We start from the raw sequence: 27,910 nt of genomic DNA, 5'->3' as shown, positions 1-27,910 counted from the left end.
ATAACAGCTCCCATCCCACATGTACTTCTGCTTTGACATTAAACCACCAGGATGAATGATCTGTGTCCTCTGAGTCTGCAGGGGTTTCTGACTACTTTAACAGTGAGTATACAGTGGCCATAAGGACATGTTACCTCTGGAGCAGATGACATGGACACAGCTACTGCCTTACTATAACACTGCTGCGTGGAATCTCAAGGTGCCTGAGTCTGATTACCTAAGGCCACCATGCCAGGGAAGGCTACACTACACAGAAGGGACATAAGGGACCGGTTAACACTGCACTACTTCACTATGCCCAGCCCAAGTGTAGGTAAATGAGCACTGGACAGGCCAACTCCAGCCCCATGACCTTTCAGTCTTCCTAGCTGAAAACCTACATGTGGAACAGAAACCAACTCTTGTCCTTGTCCTGTTGAAATTATTCGACAGGGCCTGCTGGCATTCCAAAACTGTTGAATTGTTAAAATTTGATCTTTTGTAACAAGAACCCACCTGGTACTCCTGACAGGTCTTAAATTCCCCATCAGTCTACAGGATAAACTACTCTCAGAGTATCAAGAACGGGTAGGATATGTCTTCAGGTGAAATCAGCAAGAAATAAACACATGGGCCAAGTACAACTCAGTTGTTCAGTGTTTGCTCAGCCTGAGCAAGACCCTGGGTTCCACCCAGCAAAGAAAAGAAAAAAGGGAGGAGAGAGGAAGGGAGGGAGAGTAAAAGAGGAAAACATAACCCAGCAACTAAATCAAAATATTCATCTGAGTCAATATGAATTTTATTAACACACATTTGTCAAAGTCTGTACAAACCAAAACACTCCTATGTTTTAAAATGTCCATTATTACAAACATACAAAGAAATGGAAGGTGTTACCAAAAGTTACTCAATTTCATGGTAAAATGCTGTCATGATTTAAAAAAAAATCAACATTTCAAGACTGAGGTTTATACTCTTTACCATTCAGGAGCTCATGTTCGTTTAGAAAATGTGTAGGTTTGCTGAGTATTAAATGCTAAGACCTTAAAAAAAGATTTAGTATAAAACTGAATGAGCATCTGTATACTGTCATATTTCACATCCACAATTTCTCAGTCTTACGCTTTAAGAAACCATGGCTGTCATTCTTTTTCTACCATCTTTTCCCCACAGCCAATGCAAACACATCTGAAAAGTAGTGTATGACTGACAGTTATCTTTACCTCAAAGTTTCTCAGTCAAAAAGTTACAAAATGATTCAGCACAGCAATTTTCCCTGCTTAGAAGGCAAAACTGCATTCCCTACCACGGCGACAAATAAATCCATGGCCCTTCCAGTCTCCTGTCGGAAAGAGCCTCACGTCTGTATCTGTCCATCTGTGTGCGTGAGTCTCTTCTGACAATGCAACCACAAAGTGCGGAGCGCCTGCTGAGAACAGTGACCCCACCTGTCTATCGCTGGCGGATGTGGTACAGATGTCACCTGTCTTCATGATCGGCTCTGACACCCTTGCACTGATTCAGGGTTTGTTCTGTGTCATGGCACCTACTGTCCATCTCTAGTTTCTTTCACAAAAATCGAGGAGTGAGGCTCCACATGAACCTGTCCCTTCCCACCGGCCTACTGGGTCAAGATGTGAAGGGAACACTCAGGGAGGCCCACGCCAAGCCCTGGAGACACACAAGCAGTTCAAATCTTATCCCACTTGAATCTGCTAATGTTAAAAAAAAAAAGTTCTATTAACAGCCTGATATGACAGCTGACGCAAGCAAGAAACAGGTATGTTTTTAAAAAAGAAGTGGCAGTGTGGGAATTTAAAATTGTGTAAAAGAAGGAGGGGTAGATAGAGGGGGAAAGTGTCCAGTACAACCTGGACAACCGTTCTTTCTGCCCTGACTTAAAGACAGACTGGTCAATTCTCTGCACCCTTAAGCATCTCCTCAATGCTCTTCCAGAGTCCTCCAAAGGCACTTAGCTCCACACTTACACGCCCCCAGCATTTACCTTAGCATTGAGAATCTAAGGTAATAAGAAAGAAAAGATAGGATTCTCTTACTAAAAGCTAGCAAACAGGACTGCATTTTTTTTCTTTTTTTCCAAAGAGGCATTGCTTTTACAAGAACTAGCTAGCCTATCATCATTCCTTTATCAAGAAAAGGTTTCCTTTTTAAAAAATAAATAAAACTCTGTCTATACATAGTACAAAGGTCATACATAATATACCCGGAAAAAACCCAAGAGTATACCCTGAAGCAAAAGGTTTATTGGCGAGAGAAAGGCTCTCTCACTGCACAAAGTCTCAGGTGGCAGTTTTCAAGGTTCAGAGGGTGGCAGTGATGCACAGCGGACGACAGGTGTGACGGCGACAGAAACTCTGCACATTACACTGAGCAGTGACCACTATGGGAAACATCGAGTACTGACATAGAGGGGAGCGGAGGAGGAGGAGGAGCAGGTGTGAAATCCCACACGCTCAGCATGCAGTCATAGCATGGCACAAACCAGGTGTTTCCATTCAGCCCACTGCATTCGCACAAAGAAGGGGAACGGTAAGAAAATAGAGATTTTGTAGGAAAGCACAATTCCCAGAACAGCCAGGTTGCCAACCGTGACCCAGGAGCACCGGCTGGTGTTGCTGGGAGCCTTCTTGGGGTGTTCACGGAGATGTTATGGTGCCTGACTTCTCAGACTTCTTGCTCTTGGACAAAGCAGCTGCCTGTTTCAGAAGCTCTCGGTTTTTGGCCTAAAAATCATAGAAATCAGAAGTCAGTGCAGGCTGGAGTTGGTGGTCCATGCCTTTAATCCCAGCACTGGGGAGGCAAAGGCAGGCAGATCTCTGTGAGTTTGAGGCCAGCTCTGGTCTACAGAGCAAGCTCCAGGACAGCCTCCAAAGCTACACAGAGAAAACCTGTCTCAAAAAACCGAAGGGGGGAAAAAAAAAAAAAAGAAGTCAGTGCAAGAACAGTTTTCATTGGACAGTTAGTATATGCTTTCTGTGCAGAATGAATTTAATGCGTAATAATAATAATGTAATAATGGTAAGGGCAGCTGTCTGTGTAAATGTAAGGGGGGGACGACGACACAAAGGCAGGCACTGGTCCAGAGAGGGAAATCAACAGGAAACTCTGGGGCTTGACACCCAGTTAAGTAAAAAAGTATCTGGTAGATGTGCACTGGTGAGCTTGATCTCTTGGGACTACTTCTAGATCTATAGCTCAGACATCTGGACTCACATCTGGTGAATTAAAGAAATAAAAGAGCACATTTGGCCGGTCGTTGGTGGTGCACGCCTTTAATCCCAGCACTCGGGAGGCAGAGGCAGGTGGATCTCTGTGAGTTCGAGGCCAGCCTGGTCTACAGAGAGAGTTCCAGGACAGCCTCCAGAACAATACAGAGAACCCCTGTCTTGAAAAACCAAAAATAAATAAATAAAGAGGTTGAAAAAAAAAAAAAAGAACACATTTGTTAATTACAGTTCTTGAGAGAAAAAAGATGAAAACACAGGGCTGGAGAGATGTCTCAGAGGTTAAGAGCACTAGAGCACTGGCTGCTCTTCCAGAGGTCCTGAGTTCAATTCCTAGCAGCCATATGGCTCACAACTATCTGCAGTGATACCTGGCACGCAGACACACATGAAGGCAGAACACTGTATACATTCGGAGAGAAAGCAACCTAAGGGATGGTTAATGAACACAATCGTGAGCACACCAGGTCACCACAAACTTACCTGCAATTGCTCTGTGACTTCCTTGTGGGTTTTCTCCATTTGGTTCATTTTGGCCCGAGTCTGAGACTCCTGATACTGAAAATCAGCCTTCAGCTCTGTGATCTGAAGGAAAAAAAATCAGAGTGACTCAAACTCCTTGATAATGGTAAATGTTCTGGTATCAGAGATCTAAACAGACAGTCTTCCAGTTTACTGGAACCCAGGGCTCTCCTGCATGTCCACACTCCATCCTTTTCCTTAAGGCTTTTCTGAAGAGTTACAAATTTCCGAGTCCATTATCTTTCTTTCTCCCCTCCAATCTCTCCCTTCCTCTTTGTGTTTCATTGCCCAGACTATCTTCAAAGTCCTAGGGTCAAGAATTCTCCTGCCTCAGCCTCCCAAGTGGCACACCACCTCCCCCAACTCCAAGTAAACATTTCTGGCTGGCCGTGATGGTGGTGCTTAAGTGTAATCTAAGCAAGCACTCAAGAGGCCAAAGCAGCAGAGCTACCTTGAGTTCAAGGCCAGCCTAGGCTATATAGTGAGACTGTCTCAAAAACAAACACATCCAAACAACAACAGCAAAAAACTTGAGATACTTAAACAGCTAATCCTTTTAGGATTTGATAGCTCCAGCAACCTTCCAAATGCTCAACTACAAGTAAAAGTCAACAGGGTTTGAAAGGAGTTGAGAGTAATCACTGCTTTCATTTCCAAGAAAATGGATTTATTGTTTTATTCTATCTTCATTTATTTCTTTATTTAACTTTTTTTTTTTTTTTTTTTGGTTTTTCGAGACAGGGTTTCTCTGTATTGTTTTGGTGTCTGTCCTGGAACTTTCTCTGTAGACCACGCTGGACTCGAACTCACAGAGATCTGCCTGCCTCTGCCTCCCAGGTGCTGAGATTAAAGGTGTGGGCCACCAACGCCTGGCTGGCCCTATTGTTTTTAAAAATTAACCCATACTTTGTCCGATCTTTATAGCCTGAGGTCTAAAAGCTTAAAGTATGCCTCGAGGGGGAGGGCCAGCAGTGTTAATGTGGTGCTGATTTCCAACTCTAGACTTCAGACTCATGTCCACTGCTGCACATGAATTTAAGGCCAGCCTTGGTTGGATGCAATCCTAACATGCATCTATAATCTCAGCACTTGGGAAGCAAAAGCAGGACTGCCACAAGTTCAAGGACAGTCTGGTTTACATGGCAAGTACCAGGAAGTGAGGTCTGTACAGCATGCCTCTATCTCAAAAGATAGAACAAGGGCCAGGAGGTGGCTCACTGGGTACAAATCAGCAGTCTCAATCTGTGGGCTGAGACCCCTTTCACAAACCTCTATCTCCAAAAATATTTACATTATTTAAATTCATACTATTAGGTGGTTTTTGTCTTTTATTTTGGAGACAGGGTTTCTTTGTGTAGTCCTGGAACTCACTCTGTAGACCAGGCTGGTATAAAACTCAGAGATTTCCACCACCTCTGCCTCCAGAGGGCTGGGATTACAGGAGTGCACCACCACTGCCCAGCTACATTACAATTCATAACAGTAACAAAATTACAGTTATGAAGTAGCAATGAAAATAATTTTATGGTTGGGGGTCACCACAACATGAGAACTGACTTCCGAGCCAGCCTGGTCTACAAAGTGAGTTCCAAGACAGCCAGGGCTACACAGAGCAACTCTCTGTCTCAAAAAAACAAAAACAAAAAACCACCAAAACCAAAACAGGCTGGGACATGGTAGCTCATATCTTTTTTTTTTTTTTTTTTTTTTTTTTTTTGGTTTTTCGAGACAGGGTTTCTCTGTGGCTTTGGAGGCTGTCCTGGAACTAGCTTTTGTAGACCAGGCTGGTCTCGAACTCACAGAGATCCGCCTGCCTCTGCCTCCCGAGTGCTGGGATTAAAGGCGTGCGCCACCAACCCCCGGCTTTTCGCCCATATCTTTAATCTTAGTACTCAGGAGGCAGAGGCAGGCTAATATCTGTGAGTTTGAGGCCAGCCTGGTCTGCTCCAGGACAGCCAGGGTTATACAGAGAAACTGTGCCTTAAAAAAAACAAAAAAAGACCAGCAAGAGACCAGTGAGTTGGTTCAGTGGGAAAAAGTGCTTGCCACCAAGCCTATGACCTGAGTTCAATCCCCTGGACATATGCTTCCACGTGTACACTGTGATATGCACTCACCCCATAAATAAATAAACAAATAAATAGATATATAAAACGTTTAAAAGAAACTACTAAAGCATGAAGACAGACTATCAATACTAAAGATGCAAGTTCCAGACCAGTCAGGACTACTTAAGATCCCATCTCAAAGGGCAAAACTGGAGCTGGAGAGCTGCCTCAGTGGTTAAGAACACTTGTTGCTCTTGCAGAGGACCCTGGTTTGGTTCCCATCACCCATGCAGACCAACATGCCTGCCATCCCAGGAATCAACTTGGCAAACACACCCTCTTCTCAGGGAACCCCAAGCAGACCACAGGCTCTCTTTTAAGCCACCAATGGTAAGTACCCAACAGAGGAAGCATTATTTCCCACTCCATGGATCTTCATTTTGTAAGTCTCTGGCCTGAAAGGCGTTGATGAAGTCATACCTTCTTCTCTTTCTCTAAGATCATTTGATCCTTCTGATGCAGCATCTTCTTCAGAGTGGCTACCTCTTCCTTCAGTTGGGCAATGATGACAAAGTGGTCAGTGCCAGGTGAATCCAGAGCCAGGTCTGGGGAAAAGCTGGGTAGAAAATGAAGAGACAATTTCATACCTTGAATGGAAAAACTTTTCTCTACTTAAGGACACACTCTGGGTCACCTGATGGTGAACCTAGGGTCAGTAACTATCTGAATTCTGGCCAACAAGCATATTGCTCAGTCCACTTCAGGCTCACCAGTATCTGCTGTACTTGGACTAAGCACAGGAATGGTGGGCATCAGAAAACGATGCCAATCCAACCATAAGCCCACAACCTCTCACAAGTGAGACCAAAATAAACATGACATCCCAAGAGCCAAGGTTACTACTTCAGACTCAGTGAAGATCTCCAGGTGTTACTGGTCCTACAGCCATGTTTGTGTTAGAGAACTTTCCTAGAATCTTGGATAGACTATCAATGATGAGTGCAAGCTCAGCACTAAAGTCCTGTGATGAGGTTGAGCTCCTAAGAAATTGAGGTACCACGTGGCACACACCTTTAATCACAGCACTCAGGAGGCAGAGGCAGGCGGATCTCTGTGAATTTGAGGCCAGCCTGGTCTACAGAGTGAGTTCCAGAATACTCAGGGCTACAGAGAAACCCTGTCTGGAAAAACCAAAAACAGAGGGGGGAAGGGGAGAGAGAGAGAGAGGAAGGGAAGGAGGGAGGGTGGGAGGGAGGGAGGAGAAAAAAACGCTAAAAAGATGGGGTACACAGGAAGACTAGCTTCTGTCTGCACTGGTGGCCTATCATCTTAATGTTCAGCACGATGAGACAAGAGGACTGCTGTGAGCTTGAAGCAGGCCTAGGCTGTATAGTGAATCCCAGGACAGTCTGAGCTATTGTATGAGACCTAGTCTCAACAACAAAAAGAATCTGTGATGCTTAGTGGAGAAAGGGCCAAAGGTGGCAAACTCCAGTCACAGTTCAAGCTTTCCACAACTCCCCACTTCGTACTGGTGACTCTCATGTCCTTTTAGCAGATCCTCCTAATCTCCCCCACTTCAGGGAATCTTAAGACCCTGAAATAACATGCAAAATCTTTTCTGGGTGAGGATTCAAAGTCTTCAGTGGTATCAGAGGTGTCTCAGACTAAACAAGGAATCACTGCCAAAGGTTACTTCCTGTCTTTTTCCAGGGAATTCCCACAGGAAGTTCTTTTCTCGACAATCTTTAAAGCAACACACAAATGTGGACACTGATCTCAATCCTCTGTCAACAGAGCAACAGCTCATAGTCCTTGAGTTCGCTCCTTCCTGAGTCTTAAACAGCAGCTAAAATGCAGCACTGTAACAGCCCTGAGCAGCTTTCAACTGCACATGCTCCCTCAGTTACAAGTCAGATTCTTCTATAGCTGGAGCCGGAAGACAGCGACCACTGACCACAGCATTACCCTCACTCACTCCGTCCACATGAGGCATCTGTAACAGAGCCCTGGAGGAGACTAGAACGATGCTCTCCTAACTGATCAATGTGCACAAGTACAGGATGGGCAACAGACAATCAAAATAATAAACCAGGCATTCAGGATAAGGGCTATCAGTCTTCTCCAAGTTCAGTTCTAGAAGTTTCCTTGTATCTGTTTCAATATCCACCAAAACATGTCTTTCCTCAAACCGACAGAGCCTACTTAAACTCACAACTACAGCAGGTTAAGGGCAGAGTACAGGCTACCTAGAGTAAATTTTCACTGTCTGATAGCTCCAAATGCTCTGCTCTACCTGCTTCTCAGGAAACCATCTCTGCTGTTGGCAGTGCTGAGGACTGAAGCTCTCGTGCATGAGACGAGAACATTCAACCACTGAGCTTAAGCACCGGCCATAGAAATCACTCTTGCACCAATTGATTGTTGGTAAAATCAGAGCTGTTCCAGGACTCCAGGACATTTCCATTTCCTGCCTTTTCTGAAAGATCTTTAGCACAAGAACAGGTTCTCTGCTAAGAGGCTCAGGAAGGGAGTTCATACTCAAGGTCAGCTCATGCTAAACAGCAAGGTCCACCCTCAAGACAAACAACTTTTCCTGGGTTGAATCAAAATAGGGTTACAGTAATAAAGTCCACTGTTCATAGGCCATCTTCAAAGGACACAAGGAAGCCCAACACTGCAGGCACAGCTCAAGGGCGAGAATCAATAAAATTTAAAAGTCCTTTGGAAATGACAAACTGTAGGTGCCTGGCTGCTACCTACGGCTAAGTTGGATTCTGGACTGCCTATATGGAGCACTTAGCAGTCTAGTATGACAGAAAAGTAAGGGGCAGATTTTATCAAGGAAGGAACACTGTCTAACATTATCCTCAAATCAGAAATTTTTGGTCACAATTTTAACTAGCAAATTAGAAATATTGAGCGGAGGCTACTGAAAAACAAATGGACTAAGACACCTTCTAGGTTTCAAAACATCACAGAAAGCTAAGCTAATGCATCCTGTCTACAATATGAAAAGCTAAGGGATAAGGAATAATGACTGGGCAGGGTGGTACATGCCATTAATCCTATCACTTGAGAGGTGAGGTAGATGCAGGCAGATCCCTGAGTTCCAAGCCAGACTAGGTCTGAATAGAAAGTTCCAGGACTGATTCTTAGCCTTTTGACTAAGACCAAACATAGTATAATAATATCAGTTTAATAAGAAGTTCCAGGCCAGTCAGGTCTACATAGTGAGACCCTGTCTCAAATGGAGGGGAGGGAAAGAAGGGGGAGAGGGAGAAAGAGAGAGAATATGAATCAAACATGCCTCAATATTAAATAAAAGAATATGGCAGTATAAGATCAACATATAATTTTCATGAAGCAACATACAGAAGCCATAAGGAATAAAAAAAATCTAAAGAGTAAAAGCATAAATTTTAAAAATTAGTATTGAGCCGGGCGGTGGTGGCACACACCTTTAATCCCAGCACTCGGGAGGCAGAGGCAGGCGGACCTCTGTGAGTTCGAGGCCGGGCTGGTCCGACAGCCTCCAAAACCCTATCTCGTAAAAAAAAAAAAAAAAAGTTAGTATTAAATATTGAAACCAAGGGCCTTCTGCTAAGGAAACATTCACCAGTTACTCAACTGCTGCTCCCATCCCCCAGTATATGAGTATATGCCATACTTGAGGGCTAGGAAAGCTCCTTAGTTGATAATGTTTGTCCAGCATGCACAAGGCCCTGGGTGCGATCTCTAGTAAAACATAAACCTGGCAAGAGTGGCCCATGCTTGTAATTCGAGTACTCAGGAGATAGAGATGGGGCAATCAGAAGTTTGAGGTCATCCTCCACTACAGAGACTGAGGTCAGCCTGGGGCATATGAGATTCTCTCTACACTCCATTTACACACACACACACACACACACACACACACACACACACACACACACACACACACGGAGTGCTTGCTTTGGCAGCACATACACTAAAATTGGAACAATACAAAGATCAGCATGGCCTGTGTAAGGATGGCATGCAAATTCCTGAAACATTCCATATTTATAAATAAAATATTGTTTGAATATTTAAAAAGGAATCAAAAATTACAGAAATGCTTCTTTGTTATTGTTTTTTCAAAGTGTCTCATAAAAATGTACTCCAGGCTGATTTGGGTTCCGTAGGTAGTTGAGGATGACCTTGAACTCTTGACTTTCCTGCCTCCAGACTCCTGAGTGCTGAGATGAGAGGCGGGTGACACCAGCCTTTTTTTTTTTTTTTTTGGAGGGGGGGTCAAACCAAAGAAAAAGAGTAGGAAAAAACCCACAAAAAAGTAAAAGGATAACAAAATGTAGCTTACATTGTATTGAATAATTAAAAGAAATGTAAACATGTGACTAAATTATTAAGAGCACTAATAATGCAGGAACATTCAAAAGGAATGTGCTTATGGGTAAATATTTCTGTGGCAGCAGAAAAAAAAATCACCTAAATTTTCAAATTATAAGATAAATAAGGTGGCACACCCCGAGATCAGTGGGCTGGGGCAAGAGGACTACCTCAAGTCTGAGGTCAACCTGGGTTACCACCAAGTCCAGGAGAATCGAAACTGCACATCGAGACTCACTCTCCAACCCTGCCCTCCGCACTCGGGTAAAATAATAACTTTTTAAGTCAGTATGAGGCTAGGGATGCAGTACTTTCCTATTAGGTAGGAAGCCCAAGGCTCAAGTACCAATATCACACACACATAAAACCAGTATGGGGAAAAATGATCTTTCAATGCCTTCTCTGGAGGACATAATAAAAGACCATGTACCTAGCATCCCACTGAGCAAAACCATCCCTACTTGTGGCCGGAGATGATTCAACCATCTTTAGGGCCAGCCTAGGTTTTAGCTTGGTGCATCCGAGGCAACAGGCAGTAAGACTGGAGGCAATACCCAAGACAGACAAGCTGGTGAGAGGTAAAGCTGCCAAAGACTGGGCGCACAGAACTGCAGCATGAACGAGCTCCCTGGGACCACTAGCACAGCCTGGGTAAGTAAGTCCATAGGAATGGTGGATCTGAAAGTACAGGGTGGGGCTTCAGTGGCCTGCTTTCTAGGACTTCAAAAAATTTGCTCCTTGAAGCAGTTTTTACAGAATCATGAAAAGATGATGGACACATCTGTTTTCTTCAGAACAGTCCAACTAGCTGCTCAAAAGAATGGGGGAAGAGACCAGAAAGTTGGGTCTGCATGGTTCTTTCCCACGTACAACCTGGAAACCTTAAGCATTTCCAAAAGGTTCAAGGTTCAAGAAGCCGAAAACTGCTGGGCAGTGGTGGCACACGTCTTTGATCCCAGCACTCGGGAGGCAGAGGCAGGCAGTGGGTGGATCTCTGTTTTCGAGACCAGTCTGGTTTACAGAGCAAGTTCCAGGACAGCCAGGGCTGTTACACAGAGAAACCCTGTCTCAAAAAAAAACAACAACAACAAAAAGAAAAGAAGAAGAAAAGAAAAATAAAGTAAAAACTGCAACAGGGAATAGGAGGCCAGGCAGTGGTGGCTCACACCTTTAATCCCAGCACTCGGGAGGTAGAAGCAGGTGGATTTCTGTGAGTTTGAGGCCAGCCTGGTCTACAGAGCGAGTTCCAGGACAGCCTCCAAAGCCACAGAGAAACCCTGCCTGGGGGGGGGGGGACAGGGAAAAGGAGACTCCACAGACGGTTACATTCTGTGAGATAAAGCAACAGGCAGCCCTGACAAGGCCTCCTTCGGCTGGTCTCGAATGCTGTGAATGTGAGTTCTCAGAATGGAGAAGCTTCCAAGGACTCTGGGGTAGTGTCAGGTGATCTCACTTCAGGATGCCTGGGCCTGGAGGACCAGGAAAATGGATGGCTCCAAGACTCTGTTGGGAAGCAGCCCACGGCACCAACACATATGGGCTCTGGGTACTAGGTAGGACAAAACAGCTCATGAGAGGAAGCATCACTGAGGAGAAAGGAAAGCGAGCAATGAAAATATGCATTTAGGCAGGCCAAAATGAAACAGGAACACTGAACTGTATCTCTTTCTCGCCTGTCCCAGCATCTATACAGGCACATGTAAAAAAGTCTGGAATATCCGGGCAGACATGCAGGCCTGCCTTCACCCCACTTCTGCTCTCTCTAAACCAACTCTTCCTGGAGGCAACAGGCACAGACCACACAGGAAAACATTCATCTCCTCACTCCTTAGACTTCCTTAGTGGACTAAAGAATTTAACTACAGTTAATCTGGCTATGAATTCTAAATATGTATTTATTTTTGAACTGGGTTTCACTATGTAGCCCTGACTGACCTTGAACTCACAGAGATCTACCTCTGCTGGGACTAAAAGAGTGTGTCATCACATCCAACTACATGGTCAATTATATGGACTGGCCTTGAACTCCAGGTCAATCACCTGACTCAACCTCCCAAGTTCTGAGACTACAAGCACGAGACAACATGCCCACTAAGTTCTTGGGTTTTTTTGTTTGTTTGTTTGTTTGTTTTTTGTTTTTTCTTGAGACAGGGTTTCTCTGTATTGTTTTGGAGGCTGTCCTGGACCTTGCTCTTGTAGACCAGGCTGACCTCGAACTCACAGAGATCTGCCTGCCTCTGCCTCCGGAGTGCTGGAATTAAAGGCGTGCACTACCAACGCCCGGCTAAGTTCTTATATTCAACTGATAAATAGCTACCAGTAGCGCTTATCTATAACTACAAAGTGACTAGCATAGCACCCATAACAGGTCCACTCAGGACCCTGGCTAGCTCTGAGGTATACCTTCAAGTGTAGTCAAGAACTACTTATGTGTTTCAAGTATGCGTACACTCATACTCCAACTGGCTCACCTGTCTCCATTAGTTGTGATTGACTCAAACTTGGATTTTTTCTTTGGGATTTCATTTTGAATTGAAGATGTAGAAAGTGTTTTCTGGCTTTTGATGGCAAAAAGAGAGAGACACACACATTAGAAATCAAAGATTAATAAAACACTCCAAGGAAAGTCTGTCAAATGGACCAACAATGTTCTGGGCAACAGCTTTATTCTGTTTGGTTAGTAAGACCTACCATGGTGGTTTACAGGTTTGGATACTTGGATGCATGGGTAGCCAATTTCTATAGGATCAAAAAACATCTTGACTGCTTTACTACCTGACTTATTATTAAGTATGAAAATAGATCTGACCAAAACTAGAAGTATGTTTTCTGTCTTAGGAAGTCTTTCCCATTTCCTATCCCCCAAGCATCTTCCATCTCATAGCTCTGGGAAGTACAGACAAGCTAGTCTCTGACAAGCTAGTATCTGACCCTCCCAAGGACATCCAGCAGGAAAGCTATAACAAGAGCCAAGCAAGCACATCTGAACTCCTGGCCTTCCTCATCACATCTCTGTGAATTCACTCTGGACCTCAGTCCTACAATAAAACTAGCTTTAAGTCTAGTACAGTCACCCAAAACTGGCTGTAACAGCAAGCTGGAAGCCAGCCGCTGGCATGAAGTCCCTTTATACTGACAGATGCCCCAATGCCACACCCAAGGGTGTTCTCCATTATTTTTTAAGTCATTTTGTCTTGTGTGTGAGTATTTTGTCTGTATGTGCATCTGAACAGTGCATGCATGTCTATTGTCCTCAGAAGCCAGAAGCAGATATCAGATCCCCTGGAACTGGAGCTACAGATGGCTGGGAGTTACCATGTATGCTGGTAACTGAACCCAGGACCTCTGAAAGAGCAATGAGTACTCTTAACCATAAGCCACACCTCCTCAGTATGTGATTTCAATGACTGCCGACCTCTGTGATCCCCAGTATGTGATACCAGGGATTGCTCTATCCTTGGAACTCTTGACCACTCAGACTTCATATTTTGAGGATATTTTCTTCCTGATTCTTGAATACTGAACACTTCTAACTTCTGTTCTCAGCCTCTACTTTGAGCTGAACCATCCAAACACACAGTTCCAACAGGGAACAGAAAAGCGGCTCCCTGGGATCACCTCCATCACAATCAAGAGACATTGGAATCACAATGCAGACTCTAGATGTTATGTGACATTCTACTGAACTGAACTCAGTGAGGCTGCAGGACTCTTGATGTAAAGTCATCTCTACTCTTACTGATTTTTAATGCCTTACTACTGGTTCATGTCTGATCAGTTCCAGGCTCAGCAGCTATAAACAATTTTGCTAGAAGTTCTAACCAAGCATTTCAAAAACTGAACTTCTTTCTGTCTTTCCTGGTTTCTCTTTAAGTTATGATCTACCTGCTCATCCACATGAGAAACCTGAGAATGACCCTTTATTCACTCAGCAACTGCCTATCTGCATTGTCTGACCCATATCCAAGTTTCTTATAATCATCACTCCAAAGAAATTTCTTACTATCTCAATGCAGTGCCTCCGGGTGGATCTTTGCATGTATGTATGGGGGTGAGGGCAGGAGAAGCTGGGTTATGTGAGGGTGAGACAGGGTTTCATGTAGCTCGCACTGGCCTAGAATTCCCTATGTAGCTGGGGCTGGCCTTCCTGATCCTTCTGCTTCCACCTCCAGAGCTCTGAGGTTACAGGTGTGCACCACCATCACCAGGCTGAGATGAAGTTCCTGTAACATTTCTTAGCTTACCTATACTTGCACAAAAAGAACAGCCCCAATGGGAAGAGCTATAAACCCAAGCCTTGCAAACATTAGGCAAACACTACACTGAGCTACATTCCCAGTCCTCAGTTCCCAATTCTTTCAGTGTCTTCTCTACTACTAAGGGTAATTACTGCCAACACAGGCTGGGTCCTTCCCTTGCACAGGTCCTTTGGTGGCTGCCCATAAGCCCGACCATAGGTGCAGGGCCCTTTCCTCCTCCTCCAGTTTCCAACTACACAAATGTGCTGATGTTCTCCCAGGTTCTGTGTGGCCTTGTGCCCTCTGGTCTTCTGGAAGCAATAGTCTCTCTACTAGGACACCCCTCCTTGTCTTCACCCAACAAATTCAATCCACCCCAGGGGTAGTTAGTTACAGGAGGCTCTCCCCAAGTTAGCCTTCCTGACTTCCTAGGCAGTTAATTAGAACCGCCTCTCCTAACTGATCTGGACAAGTTTTCAGTGTGCCCATCGCATTACACTGTGATGACTTGATTACAAGTCTGTCTTCTCTACCAGAGGCATACTACTGAGAACAGCATGGCTTTTATTCATCTCTGTATTCCCAGCAGAGTCCCTGGCCCACGAGAGTACTTAATAATGCCTAGTGAACAAACAAACCCATAATGACAGTAATAACAAAAACCAGCTAAAACCCATTGAATACTGTCATTAGAAAACAAACGGCTATTCATGTACTATATAATTTGCCTTCACAACAACCCCATGAGGTAACACTATTCTCTTTCTCATTGTCTATGAGAAAATTTGCTAGAGACAGGATTAAACACGAGTCCAATTCTTAACATCATTGCACATACTCTAAAAGAAAGCTTCAGCCATCAACCAAAGGACATCTTTCAACTGGCTCCCACCCTGAAAAAGTCTAGAATACCTATCAACTTATTTGTCCAAATATATATTTAAATGTAGTCTCTAGCCAGGAAACAAAACGTCCAATCCCCATGGTATTATGCAAATTAACGTAGAGAGTTCCACCTAGAAGTTGTATACACCTTAAGACATAATACAGAAACTTCCCTAGGCCTTGGAGACATATGAACTATAAATATGGCAAGCAGACTTCCTAAAGCCTGGTAGCAACAGGAAACTTCTGAGACGGCACCCTCCTGGACTGAGTGAGGAGTGAGGCACTTGGCCTACCGGCTCCTGTAGTCCTCTCATGAACCTGAGGTTACCTGTTGTAATGGCTGCCACTACTCAGGCGACTGTACTGCTCCTTCTCTTGATGGCTGGCTCGAGAAGAGCTGCTCAAATGTTTCCTCTGCTCTTTGGTCTTCTGAAGGACACGCTTATATGACAGCGTGCATAGCCAACACAGCAACTTCCCATCTACCTGAAAAATTAGACAAAATTAAGAGGAGGTGAGATCAGTGCTCAACCATGAACACTAAGACTATGAACACTGGCAGCTAGAACCACCTGGTTAAGCTCCAGCGAGGCCAAGTGCAAGCTATGTGAGTCTGAGGCAAATCACAGGATTTAGTGACAATGTACATAAACTACTTAATATGATGCCATACACACAAAAATTGATTTTTCTTTCTTTCTTTCTTTCTTTCTTTCTTTTTTTCTTTTTTTTTTCCGAGACAGGGTTTCTCTGTATTGTTTTGGAGGCTGTCTTAGAATTCACCCTGTAGACCAGACTGGCCTCGAACTCACAGAGATCCACCTGCCTCTGCCTCCCGAGTGCTGGGATTAAAGGAGTGTGCCGGTCGGGCGTTGGTGGCGCATGCCTTTAATCCCAGCACTTGGGAGGCAGAGGCAGGTGGATCTCTGTGAGTTCGAGGCCAGCCTGGTCTACAAAAGCTAGTTCCAGGACAGCCTCCAAAGCCACAGAGAAACCCTGTCTCGAAAAACCAAAAAAAAAAAAAAAGGCGTGTGCCACCACCACCCAGCGCCAACATCTTTCTTATTAAAGTCTAACTCTGTTTTTGTTTTGTTTTATTTATTTATTTGGTTGTTTTGAGGCAGGGTTTCTCTGTATTGTTTTGGAGCCTGTCCTGGAACTCGCTCGGTAGACCAGGCTGGTCTGGAACTCACAGGGATTCACCTGCCTCTGCCTCCCGAGTGCTGGGATTAAAGGCGTGCACCATCAACGCCTGACTTTCTAACTCTGATTTAAGAAAAAGTATCAAACACAGGTATGGTGGCTCATAAGTCTGAGGCCAGCCTGGGTTACAAAGTGAGTTAGTTCCAAGTAAGGGTACTAAGATCCTGTCTCAAAAGAAAACAAAAGCAAGCCAGGCAGTGGGCACACACCTTTGATCCCAGCACTTGGGAGACAGAGGAAGGTGGATCTCTGGATCTCTAAGTTTGAGGTCAGCCTGGTCTACAGAGTTAGTTCCAAGACAGCAAGTTCCAAACACAGAGAAACTCTGTCTCAAATAGATAGGCAGGTAAGTAGGTAGATAGATAGATAGACAGATAGATAGATAGACAGATAAATTTATCTTGCTGAGAGCCTAAGAAATAATGTTTCCCAGGGATGAGGCCTCTAACTGGTTATCCAATACCAAGTGATCAGTTCTAAAATCAGATACATACAAGTAGCACTAAATGGGCTGAGCAGGTTGTACGCACATATTTATGTGTTTATAAGTATGCATGTAACAATAACAAAAAAAAGGGCCTGAAATTTGAGAGGGAAGAAGAGAGTGGGGAATATGGGAAAGTTGAAGGGAGAAAAGAGAAGGAATGCAATTTTAGTTTAAAAAAAATTTTTTCCCTGAAACAGGGTTTCTCTATGTAGCTCAGGCTGGCCTCAAACTCAGAGATCTGTCTGCCTTTGCCTCCCGAGTGCTGGAATTAAAGGTGTATGCCAGCACTGCCTAGCCTAATTTAAAATATTTTTAAAATAACAGAATTTGAATAAAAAAGTAATTTTATCTCAATGTGGTGGCGCATGCCTATAATACCAATACTCAGGAATGCAGGCAGAAGACCAGGAGTTCAGGTAAATCTTATTACACATTGAGTCCAAAGCTGGCTGGCTGACATGAAACTTTATTTCAAAAAACAAACAAAAAAAAAAAACCAAAAAAAAAGAGCCAAGTGTGGTGGCACAAACCTTTAAGATTAGCACTTGGGAGGCAGAAGCAGGCACACAGTCTGAGCTACAGAATTCTAGGACATCCAGGGCTACACAGTGACAGCCTGTCTCAAACAAATAAAACAACTATTTTCTGTAACTACCTCATTCAGTCTCCCTCTGCTTCTCTGCAGACACATAATGACAACAGCTTGCCCAAGATCATTCAGCTAGCCCCAGGAAGGAGACAGGACTCAGGGAGATAGGGTACAGTAAAGCCCTAACTGTCCCCTATCCCTAGAGAGGAACAGAACACTATTTTTTCTCTTTATTTCTATTCATGTGGATAGGTGTTTTGCCAGCATGTGTGTCTGCGTGCCATTTATGTGCAATGCACTCGGAGGCCAAAGAGAGCCTTGGATTCTCTGGGACTGGAGTCTAAGAATGTGTTGTGAGCTGCCACATGGGAGCTGGAACTCAATCCAGGATCTTCTGGAAGAGCAGCCAGTGCTTTTAACCACTGAGCTATCTCTACGTCCCAGAGAAGAACACTACTAACTACCTCCTGATTACCAGCACAGCTTTTCCAACATCTTTAGGGAAAGGTGTCTCAGCTGGCAGGCAGGATTCATTTTCATCAATGAAAGTTATATCCCTCCACTACAAATTAATAAATTTGGTCAGCAAGAATCACCTTGAGCCGGGCGTTGGTGGCGCACGCCTTTAATCCCAGCACTCGGGAGGCAGAGGCAGGTGGATCTCTGTGAGTTCGAGACCAGCCTGGACTACCAAGCGAGTTCCAGGACAGCCTCCAAAGCCACAGAGAAACCCTGTCTCGAAAAACCAAAAAAAAACAAAAAAAAAAAAAGAATCACCTTGAGTTGGGTGGTGGTAGTGCACACCTTTAAACCTAGCACTCAGGAGTTAAGTCAGATAGATCCCTGTGAATTTGAGGCCAGCCTGGTCTACAGAGTAAGTTCCAAGACAGGCTCCAAAGCTACATAGAGAAACCCTGTCTCAAAAAGAAAAAAGTAAATAAATAATGTTAGGGGCCAGCAAGACTGCTCAGTAGATAAAGGCACCAGCTGCCAAACCTAATGACCTCAGCTTACTTAATACCTGGAGATTATGGTAGGAGAGAACCAACTCCTGCAAGTTGTCCTCTGAGCTCCAAGGTGGACCTGTGGCACAAGGGTGAGCACACATATGAACTCAGAAGTAAAGATATAAAATCTAATTTTTTTTTTTTTTTTTTTTGGTTTTTCGAGTCAGGGTTTCTCTGTGGCTTTGGAGGCTGTCCTGGAACTAGCTGTTGTGTGTAGACCAGGCTGGTCTCGAACTCACAGAGATCCGCCTGCCTCTGCCTCCATAAAATCTAATTGTAATGGGAAGAAATGGACAGCGTATGGTGGCACATACCTTTGATCTTCATGTTCAAGGCTAAACCGGGTTCCAGGTTAACCAAATACAAAGAGACCTTGCTTTAAAAAGTGAAAAGGAAGACGGCTCAAGGGTTAAGAGCTCTTGTTGTCCTTGTACAGAAGCCAGGTTGATTTCCAGCGCACATGTGGTAACGTGCAACCACACCTAGCTCCAGGTCTAGGGATATGACGCCCACTCGTGACCCTGTCCAGCACCAAGCACACATATGGTGCATGTACACACACTCGCGCGCGCGCGCTGGTTAAATACTCACAAATAAAATAAGACAAATAATCCTAAGAAAAAACATTTTTTGTTTTAAAGAAAAAAAATGGGGCTGGTAAGATAGCTCAGTAACAGGCATTTGCAACCAAGCCTGTTCACCTGAGTTTGATCCTTAGGACCCACATGATGGATAGAGAGAACCTATCCCCACCCCGACAAACATACACACAAACATGCTTACACAATGGCAAGCATCCCTCTCATTCGCACAATAAATAAATGTAACAAAAAAATTTATTTAAAGAAATGTTAAAATATAATTATCTAGATTTGATAAATGACTCTCCAAGGTCAGTAACAGAAGTAGGACAGGAACTCAAAATTATGCCCACCTGACCTAGCCCAATATAATAATAATAAAAAAAAAGACAAAGAAAAAAAACCCCAGAAATTTACCTTCTTTCGATCATCTTTCCTGTCAAATGCACACTGCTGCTTGCACTGCTCACAAGAATATGGAGGTCCATACTTCTTCTCTGAATTCGTGCAGCGCTGGCATTTATTGCCAATAAATGCTGCAATTATGTTGCAATACTGACAAGGCTTAGGCTTAAAGGAGAGAAAAAAAAAGATCAAATAAGCTTATCATTTTTTTACAGTATAATTCCTACTTTGTAGGCCATGACACATGGTAAACATGTATTTCCAACATCATGCATTTGCCCCTACAATGTTTAAATGAAACACAATTCTTATCATCATTAAAAAAAAGTAACTCCTGCCGGGCGTTGGTGGTGCATGCCTTTAATCCCAGCACTCGGGAGGCAGAGGCAGGCGGATCTCTGTGAGTTCGAGGACAGCCTGGTCTACAAAGTGAGTTCCAGGACAGCCTCCAAAGCCACAGAGAAACCCTGTCTCAAAAAACCAAAAAAAAAAAGTAACTCCCCGTAGGATTGTTTTTTTTTTTGTTTTGTTTTGAGACAGGGCTTCTCTGTAGCTTTGGAGGCTGACTTGGAACTTGCTTTGTAGACCAGAATGGCCTCAAACTCACAGAGATCTGCCTGCCCTTGCCTCCTACATGCTGGAACAAAAGGTGGGCACCACCACTGCCCAGTGGATTATTCATTTTTTTTAAATAAAATAACAAATAACCAAAGTTCATTAGTGTCCATGATGAAACTTCAACAAAAAAATCCAGTAGAACATAGTTGAGTTTGAGCCAGCTTGGGATACATGAAACATTGTCCCCCCCAAAAAAAGCAAACAGGCCAAGCACAGTGGCACACGCATTTAATTCCAGCACTAGGGAGGCAGGGGTAGGGAGAGCTCTGTGAGTTCGAAGCTAGCCTGGTCTACACAGCGAGTTCCAGGCCAGCCAGGGCTACACAGTAAATATGTCACTCACATACACACAGCCTAACCCTTTACACAAAAGAATGCCTGATGGATAAAGACATATTAAATGGTCCCACTCCATTTCTACAGAGGGACCATAGAGTTAGAACAGAAAACAAGGTGGGCATGGTGGTACTCAATGGGCAAAGGTGCTTACCAATCCCAGAACTCACAAAGGTAAAGACTCCACAACTGACATGCACACGCATGCTGTGTCAACACATGAAACAAACATTCAGGAAGGAAGGCATGAAAGAAAGGAGGGGAGGGAAAAGGGAAGAGGAAAAAAGGAAGGTAAAATCATACATATACGATTTTAAAACTTTTTTTTTTTTTTGGTTTCTCGAGACAGGGTTTCTCTGTATTGTTTTGGAGGCTGTCCTGGAACTCGCTCTGTAGACCAGGCTGGCCTCGAACTCACAGAGATCCGCCTGCCTCTGCCTCCTGAGTGCTGGGATTAAAGGCGTGCGCCACCAACGCCCGGGGATTTTAAAACTTTTTATATGAATGGGTGTTTGCTTATGCGTATGTGCACTGCATGGGTACATGGTATTCAGAGGCCAAAAAGGGGCATCAGATCCCCCTGGAAATGGAGTTGCACCTGGTTGTGAGCCACCACGAGGGTGCCGGGAACTAAACCCAGGTCCTTTAGAAGATCACCATGTACTCTTCACCACTGAGCTCAAAGAGATCTGAGTACTCGCTCCTGTTGGGATTTTGGTTCAGAGAAACCCCACTCACCGTTCCATACAGCTGCACGTTCTGAGCACACTTCTTGCATATTGTATTGGTTTTACTGTTGAAGAAAACAACAAAACAAGACTTCTCTTAGAAAATCTGAAAGCCCATTCCTCTGAAGTCAAGGAATTTGTTATTGCTGAGGTGCTAGGGTCTAGGGGATGTATAGTCTGCATATCTGATAAACTAGTAATGAAACTCTAGTTTAAAGAGAGAATGAGTCACTTCAGTTTATGCCACCCACCCCCACCCCAACCCCAGTTTGGTATTTTACTCATACAGCCCATGCTGGCTGCAGACTCACTATGTAGTTGAGAACAGTTTTAACCTCCTGCATGCTAGGACTACAGATGTGGGACCACCACGCCCAGCTTTAATTATGACATCTTTAAGTATCCCAAAGTGGAAAATATGGTGTTAAACTGAAACAAAATACTAGAAGTTAATTCTCTCCGCTTCCGATGAATATCTGAGAAATTTGAGGTGAGGAATAAATGTGTGCCTGGGATATGAAGGAGACTACACTCTCCTTTGTAAGGAAGAGACTGAAAATCAGGTGCAGGGAAATAGATGCTATCTATGGACAAATACTTAGTATCTGTGAGCTCTCTAAGTTTGCCATTGACCAAAATAAACACTTCCTTTGCCTTGTGAAGATTTAAAGGCTATGATACAACCAAAGTGCCTGAACTAAGCAATCTGCTTACAGGAACTCCATCTTCAGATAAGGCCAAATTAGCCAGCCATAGTGGCACATGCCTTTAATCCCAGAGACCAGCCTGGTCTACACAGCAAGTTCCAGGCCAGCTAGCACTACACAGTAAAAGTATGTCACACACACAGCCTAACCCTTTACACAAAAGAATAGCTGGTGGATAAAGGCATTAAATGGCCCGAGACCAAAATAAAAACTGAGTCCATTTTGTGATTATTTTGCCATACCATTTCTACAGAGGGACCATAAAATTAGAACAGAAAACAACAAGGTGGGCATGGTGGTGCACATCTTTAATCCCAGCACTTGGGAGGCAGAGTGAGGTGGATCTCTGAGTTCGAAGACAGCCTAGTCTACAGAGTGAGTTCCAGGACAGCCAGAGCTATACAGAGAAGCCCTGTCTTAAAAGACAGAAAGGAGAAAGAGAGAGAGAAAAAGAAAAGAAAAATTAGATACCTCAGAATCAAGATCATTTAAACTGAAAACCAGGATATAGCTGATAGAGTACTTGCCTGTAACATGGAAGGCCCTGAGTTTAATCCCAAGCACTCAAAAAAAGAAAAAAGAAAAGTATACATACCAAATATTGCCAGGGCAATTTTTAATTATGTGTATATATGCGTCTGCCTATCGGCAATCCATGTGAGAGAGGAGCTCTCAGTGGATCTCATTCCCTGGAGTTACAGCTTTTTATGTGTTTGTTTTATACAGAGTCTTCCTATGTTGCTTTGGTAGCTGACCTGTAGTTCACTATGTGTACAGAGTCTTCCTATGTTGCTTTGGTAGCTGACCTGTAGTTCACTATGTGTACAGAGTCTTCCTATGTTGCTTTGGTAGCTGACCTGTAGTTCACTATGTGTAGAGTCTTCCTATGTTGCTTTGGTAGCTGACCTGTAGTTCACTATGTGTACAGAGTCTTCCTATGTTGCTTTGGTAGCTGACCTGTAGTTCACTATGTGTACAGAGTCTTCCTATGTTGCTTTGGTAGCTGACCTGTAGTTCACTATGTGTACAGAGTCTTCCTATGTTGCTTTGGTAGCTGACCTGTAGTTCACTATGTGTACAGAGTCTTCCTATGTTGCTTTGGTAGCTGACCTGTAGTTCACTAAGTGTACAGAGTCTTCCTATGTTGCTTTGGTAGCTGACCTGTAGTTCACTATGTGTACAGAGTCTTCCTATGTTGCTTTGGTAGCTGACCTGTAGTTCACTATGTGTACAGAGTCTTCCTATGTTGCTTTGGTAGCTGACCTGTAGTTCACTAAGTGTACAGAGTCTTCCTATGTTGCTTTGGTAGCTGACCTGTAGTTCACTATGTGTACAGAGTCTTCCTATGTTGCTTTGGTAGCTGACCTGTAGTTCACTATGTGTAGAGTCTTCCTATGTTGCTTTGGTAGCTGACCTGTAGTTCACTATGTGTACAGAGTCTTCCTATGTTGCTTTGGTAGCTGACCTGTAGTTCACTATGTGTACAGAGTCTTCCTATGTTGCTTTGGTAGCTGACCTGTAGTTCACTATGTGTACAGAGTCTTCCTATGTTGCTTTGGTAGCTGACCTGTAGTTCACTATGTGTACAGAGTCTTCCTATGTTGCTTTGGTAGCTGACCTGTAGTTCACTATGTGTACAGAGTCTTCCTATGTTGCTTTGGTAGCTGACCTGTAGTTCACTATGTGTACAGAGTCTTCCTATGTTGCTTTGGTAGCTGACCTGTAGTTCACTAAGTGTACAGAGTCTTCCTATGTTGCTTTGGTAGCTGACCTGTAGTTCACTATGTGTACAGAGTCTTCCTATGTTGCTTTGGTAGCTGACCTGTAGTTCACTATGTATACAGAGTCTTCCTATGTTGCTTTGGTAGCTGACCTGTAGTTCACTATGTGGACCAATGCTGCAATTAAAAAACCGCTAGTATTTTAGCAGGGGGCCCCTGTTTCTCTGAGACACGGCCTCTCCCTCTGAGTGCTGGGATAAAAGGTATGTGCTTAAATGTTTAAAGTCATATGTCATTCACATTCCGGATCCTTCATCACTCTATATGGAATTTACTTGAGGCAAGGTCTCACCAGTCCCTGGGATTACGGACTGGTACCACAAAGTGCTCTGATCCCCACTTCTTTTTCAATCTGGCAGAAAAATGAAATAAAAATCTAAGCAGACAATGGGTAATATATAGGAAATAACATGCTTATTATATACCCGAGAATATACAGGAAGCTACCTAACCTGTGTATAATGTAACTGACTACAAATCTAGCTGGGTGTGGTGGTGAATGCACTGATCTCACCGCTATGCCAGCAGAGGTAGGTAGATTTCTGCGCATAAGACCATCCTGGAACTGGAGAGCTGGATCTGGTTAAGAACACTTTCAAAGATTTCCAGAGGACCTGAGTTCAGTTCCCACTACCCATGTAGGGTGTCTCACTACCACCTTAACTCCAGCTCCAGGGGCATCTGATGCTTCTAGCTTTTACCAGAACATGTACTCACAAACACACTTAACAATTAAAAAAAAAAAAGACTATTTAGTCTACATAGTAAGATCCTGTCCAAAAAAAAAAGGTTGCTGGCAGGAGTGGCTCAAAGGTTAAGAGCACTGACTGCTCTTCCAGGGGTCTTGAGTTCAATTCCCAGCAACCACATGGTGGCTCACAACCATCTATAATTCAATCTGGTACCCTCTTTTTGCATGTAGGCAGAACACTGTATATGTAATAAAAAAAATCCGAAACTCAAAAAAAAAAAAAAAAAAAAGGTTGCTACAATTAGTTAATTACAGCCGTATGCACATCCAAGCACTGTGTACAGTCCTGGCTGTCCTGTAACTTGCTTTGTAGACCAGGCTGGACTTGAACTCACTGAGATCTGCCTGCCTCTGTCTCTTTCGAGTTGGGATTAAAGGCCATGAGCCACCAAGGCTCAGCAACAAGCAGAAACTTTAAGAAATTAAGTCTATTTATGTCATTTAGTTTGTTTTGGTTTGGTTTCTTGAGATAGGGTTTTGCTGTGTAACCCTGACCATCCTGGAACTCATTCTGTGTAGACCAGACTGGCCTTGAACTCAAAGATCCACCTGCCTCTGCCTCCCAAGTGCTGGGATTAAAGACCTATGCTACTATGCTTGGCATATTTTTTTAATGTTACTGTTTTTTTTAAATGTGTCTTCAGCGGGGTGGTGGCACACGCCTTTAATCCCAGCACTTGGGAGGCAGAGAGGCAGGTGGATCTCTGTGAGTTCAAGGCCAGCCTGATCTACAGAGCCAGTTCCAGGCCAGCCTCCAAGACAATACAGAGAAAGCCTGTCTCGGAAAAAACAAAAATAAATAAATAAATAAATAAATAAATAAATAAATAAATAAATATGTGTGTTCTGGGTGGGCAATGGTGGCACGACTTTAATCCCAGACCTAGAGAAGCTGAAACTAAAGACTGTCTCAAATGGAAAGCTAGCCTGGGTTACTGTCTCAAATGGAGAAAGCTAGCCTGGGTTACCACCTCAAAAAGAAACCTAAAAACAGCAAGAAAACCTCTTTCATGGTCAACCAGAACTCTACCTCTCCTGCTGGTACTCAGTCCTGCAGTAGGTGCACTTCACAACAGGGTGAGCAATCCGGCATTCCTGAAAAGAGAGGAGGTGATCATTTGAAAGGCCCTGGGAGTGGAAACAGGCTTCAGCAGGCGGCAGCGGAGCTGGGGACGAACTATTCCTAGCACAGCCACTACGCCTCAAGTGAGTCATTCAACTTTTCTGGACCTTATTTTCCTCCTCTGCAGTATCTTCATCACTTCCCTGATGTTGGTGTGAGAATAGGAATGTATATGAACTACTCATAGATTGAAAAGCAAATATATGCATGAATAAATCAGACTCTCTAGATTCCAATGCTGGTTATCTTCCATTGTGGGATACCAAGAAGGATGACTGGGGAAATAAAGGCAAAGGATTAAAACCATTTTATCTGTTTATAAAACTTCCTTTAAAAAAAAAATCAGCAGGTGGATCTCTGTGAGTTCAAGGCCTGATCTACAAAGCGGAGTTCCAAGATAGGCTCCAAAGCTACACAGAGAAACCCTGTCTCAAAAATACAAAAAACAAAGAACAACAACAAAAAAAAATCAGTCTTGGGCTGGGCTTGGTGGCACACCCCTTTCCGAAGAGGCAGTCGGGTCTCTGTGAGTTCCTGGACAAGCAGAGCTTCAAGTGAGACCCTGTCTCGAAAACAAAAAGAAAATTTAAAACATAGCTTTTATGTCCAAAGGGACATACTATCTCTCAGACTCAGTAAACACAAGTAGCTGAAGAGGGAAAGATGTGAGCCTCTTTTTTTTCTTTTCTTATGAGCTAGACACATTCTAAAATATCTATCTGAGAACTTATCAATGGCCACTTCACAGGAGCTTGGTGTTGTTGCTCTATTAACCAGAACAAAGTCGGATGAGGAAAGAAAGAAAACCGCTGACATTTCAGGGGTTAAAACATGGTTAGGGCAAAGCAGAAAGCTACCAACCAGGTGCTAAAAAGTCATCTGATTCTTGTGTTCCAAGGCTACAATGGGAACTTTTTTCATTTTCCCTAATAAAGCCTGGCCACCTCCAACTTTGAGATTGGCTGAAAAGTGCCCATGAATGTCCGAGTTCGAGACACTCCTCACAAGCTGCACCCTGCTCCGGGATTCAATCTCAGGCGGGACGGGAAAGGTCCTCGGGCCCTCATTCTGCACCCAGGGCGATCACAGCAAGAGAGGAGGCGGTCCAAGGGGATCTTGCCCGGGGGTGGGGGGGGGGCGGTCGCGGACAAACGAGAGACTAGTCGTCCCCTCCCGCGACCTCACCGGGTCCGACGAAACCCCGCCGTTGCTAAGCACCAGGGCACGCCGGCTACCAGGGCCTGAACTCAGCCCCGGGCTCCCCCACGTGCCCCGTAGTCCCCGGGCAGCCCGGCGCCGTTTCTCGGCGAAGCGGGCCAGCCACACCCTGCCCGAGGGGACCCCGGCGGGCGTCCTCATAGGACCGAGAATTCCTAGCCGCGCCCGGAGCGTCCCCCGCCCCAGCCCGCGCACCTTGCACAGCTGCTGCCCCTGAGACAGCGCCTCGAAGGGGAAGCGCTGGTGGCACTTGGTGCAGGCGTAGAGCGCCGCCATGTCCGGCCCGGGCCGTGCTCACCGCCGCCCCGCCCGCCGGCCCGCCGCTTTATCTGACAGTCTCAGGCACAACCTGGCGGCGGCGGCCGGCCGCGGGCTGCGGAGGGCGGGCGGGCGAGGGCGGGCCGCCGGCGCGGGGGCGGGCTCTCCGGTGCTAAGCGGCCGTTCGCTGGTTCGCCAGGACGTCGATCAAGCGGGAGGGGGCGGAACGTGACGTTCCCGACGGCTCTGATTCGGTCTAGATTGGACTACGCCACTATGACGCTCGGGGCCGCGATTATGTAAAGCGCAGTCACGCGGGGGCGCCGCCTGAAGAGGGCGGCTTCCGACCGGGGATCGCGGAAGCTCTCTCGCTCCGCCCGCTTTCCCGCTGCGGCCCCGCCTTCGCCCCGCCTCTCCTGGGCCTCGGGCTCATTAATGCTTCTCGCGATACTCCGTGAAGTTGTGATGTTTTGGGTTGCCATGGAGCTTCCTGCTAGCCGGAAGAGGGAGGGATTGGGGTGACAGTGGGCAACGTCGCATTCGAACTCCGAGGCCACCCTGAGTTTGAACCAGGTGGGCAGCCAAGAGGAATCTCTACTCGGAGCAGGCGAGTCTGCTCAGCCCTCTAAGAAGGAAACAGGATATTAAGAGAGTGTCCTCAGACGGGCATTGGTGGCGCACGCCTTTAATCCCAGCACTCGGGAGGCAGAGGCAGAGGGAGGCGGATCTCTGTGAGTTCGTAACCAGACTGGTCTACAAGCACTGGTTCCAGGACAGCCTCCAAAGCCACAGAGAAACCCTGTCTCGAACAAAACAAAACAAAATGA

General features: G+C 44.8%; 1 protein-coding gene and 1 non-coding gene across 3 annotated transcripts; one reads left to right on the top strand and one right to left on the bottom strand.

The window, feature by feature from the left end:
• Positions 1 to 756: 756 nt before the first annotated feature.
• Fam76a (family with sequence similarity 76 member A) lies at positions 757 to 27,479 on the bottom strand. 2 transcript variants are annotated; one of them, XM_040756431.1, is made up of 9 exons: positions 27,021 to 27,473; positions 25,515 to 25,579; positions 21,256 to 21,310; positions 19,576 to 19,728; positions 15,620 to 15,777; positions 12,637 to 12,723; positions 6,275 to 6,410; positions 3,708 to 3,809; positions 757 to 2,723 (listed from the first exon to the last, which is right to left on the bottom strand). In XM_040756431.1, the coding sequence occupies exons 1-9, from the start codon at positions 27,099 to 27,101 to the stop codon at positions 2,637 to 2,639; spliced, it is 924 nt and encodes a 307-aa protein (XP_040612365.1). In that variant the 5' UTR covers positions 27,102 to 27,473; the 3' UTR covers positions 757 to 2,636. The 2 variants fall into 2 exon arrangements, with proteins under 2 accessions (XP_040612365.1, XP_040612366.1); XM_040756432.1 differs by lacking the exon at positions 12,637 to 12,723 and having other exon boundaries at positions 27,021 to 27,479.
• Positions 9,741 to 9,842, top strand: LOC121144226. Its single transcript, XR_005881545.1, has one exon. It is a non-coding gene; the product is annotated as a U6 spliceosomal RNA (small nuclear RNA).
• Positions 27,480 to 27,910: the final 431 nt, after the last annotated feature.

The sequence above is a fragment of the Mesocricetus auratus genome, unplaced genomic scaffold (genome assembly GCF_017639785.1).
Source record: "Mesocricetus auratus isolate SY011 unplaced genomic scaffold, BCM_Maur_2.0 Super-Scaffold_100014, whole genome shotgun sequence".
Taxonomy (NCBI): Eukaryota; Metazoa; Chordata; class Mammalia; order Rodentia; family Cricetidae; genus Mesocricetus; species Mesocricetus auratus.
The sequence above is the reverse complement of the archived record's forward strand: the minus strand, read 5'-3'. Positions and strand labels throughout refer to the sequence as shown.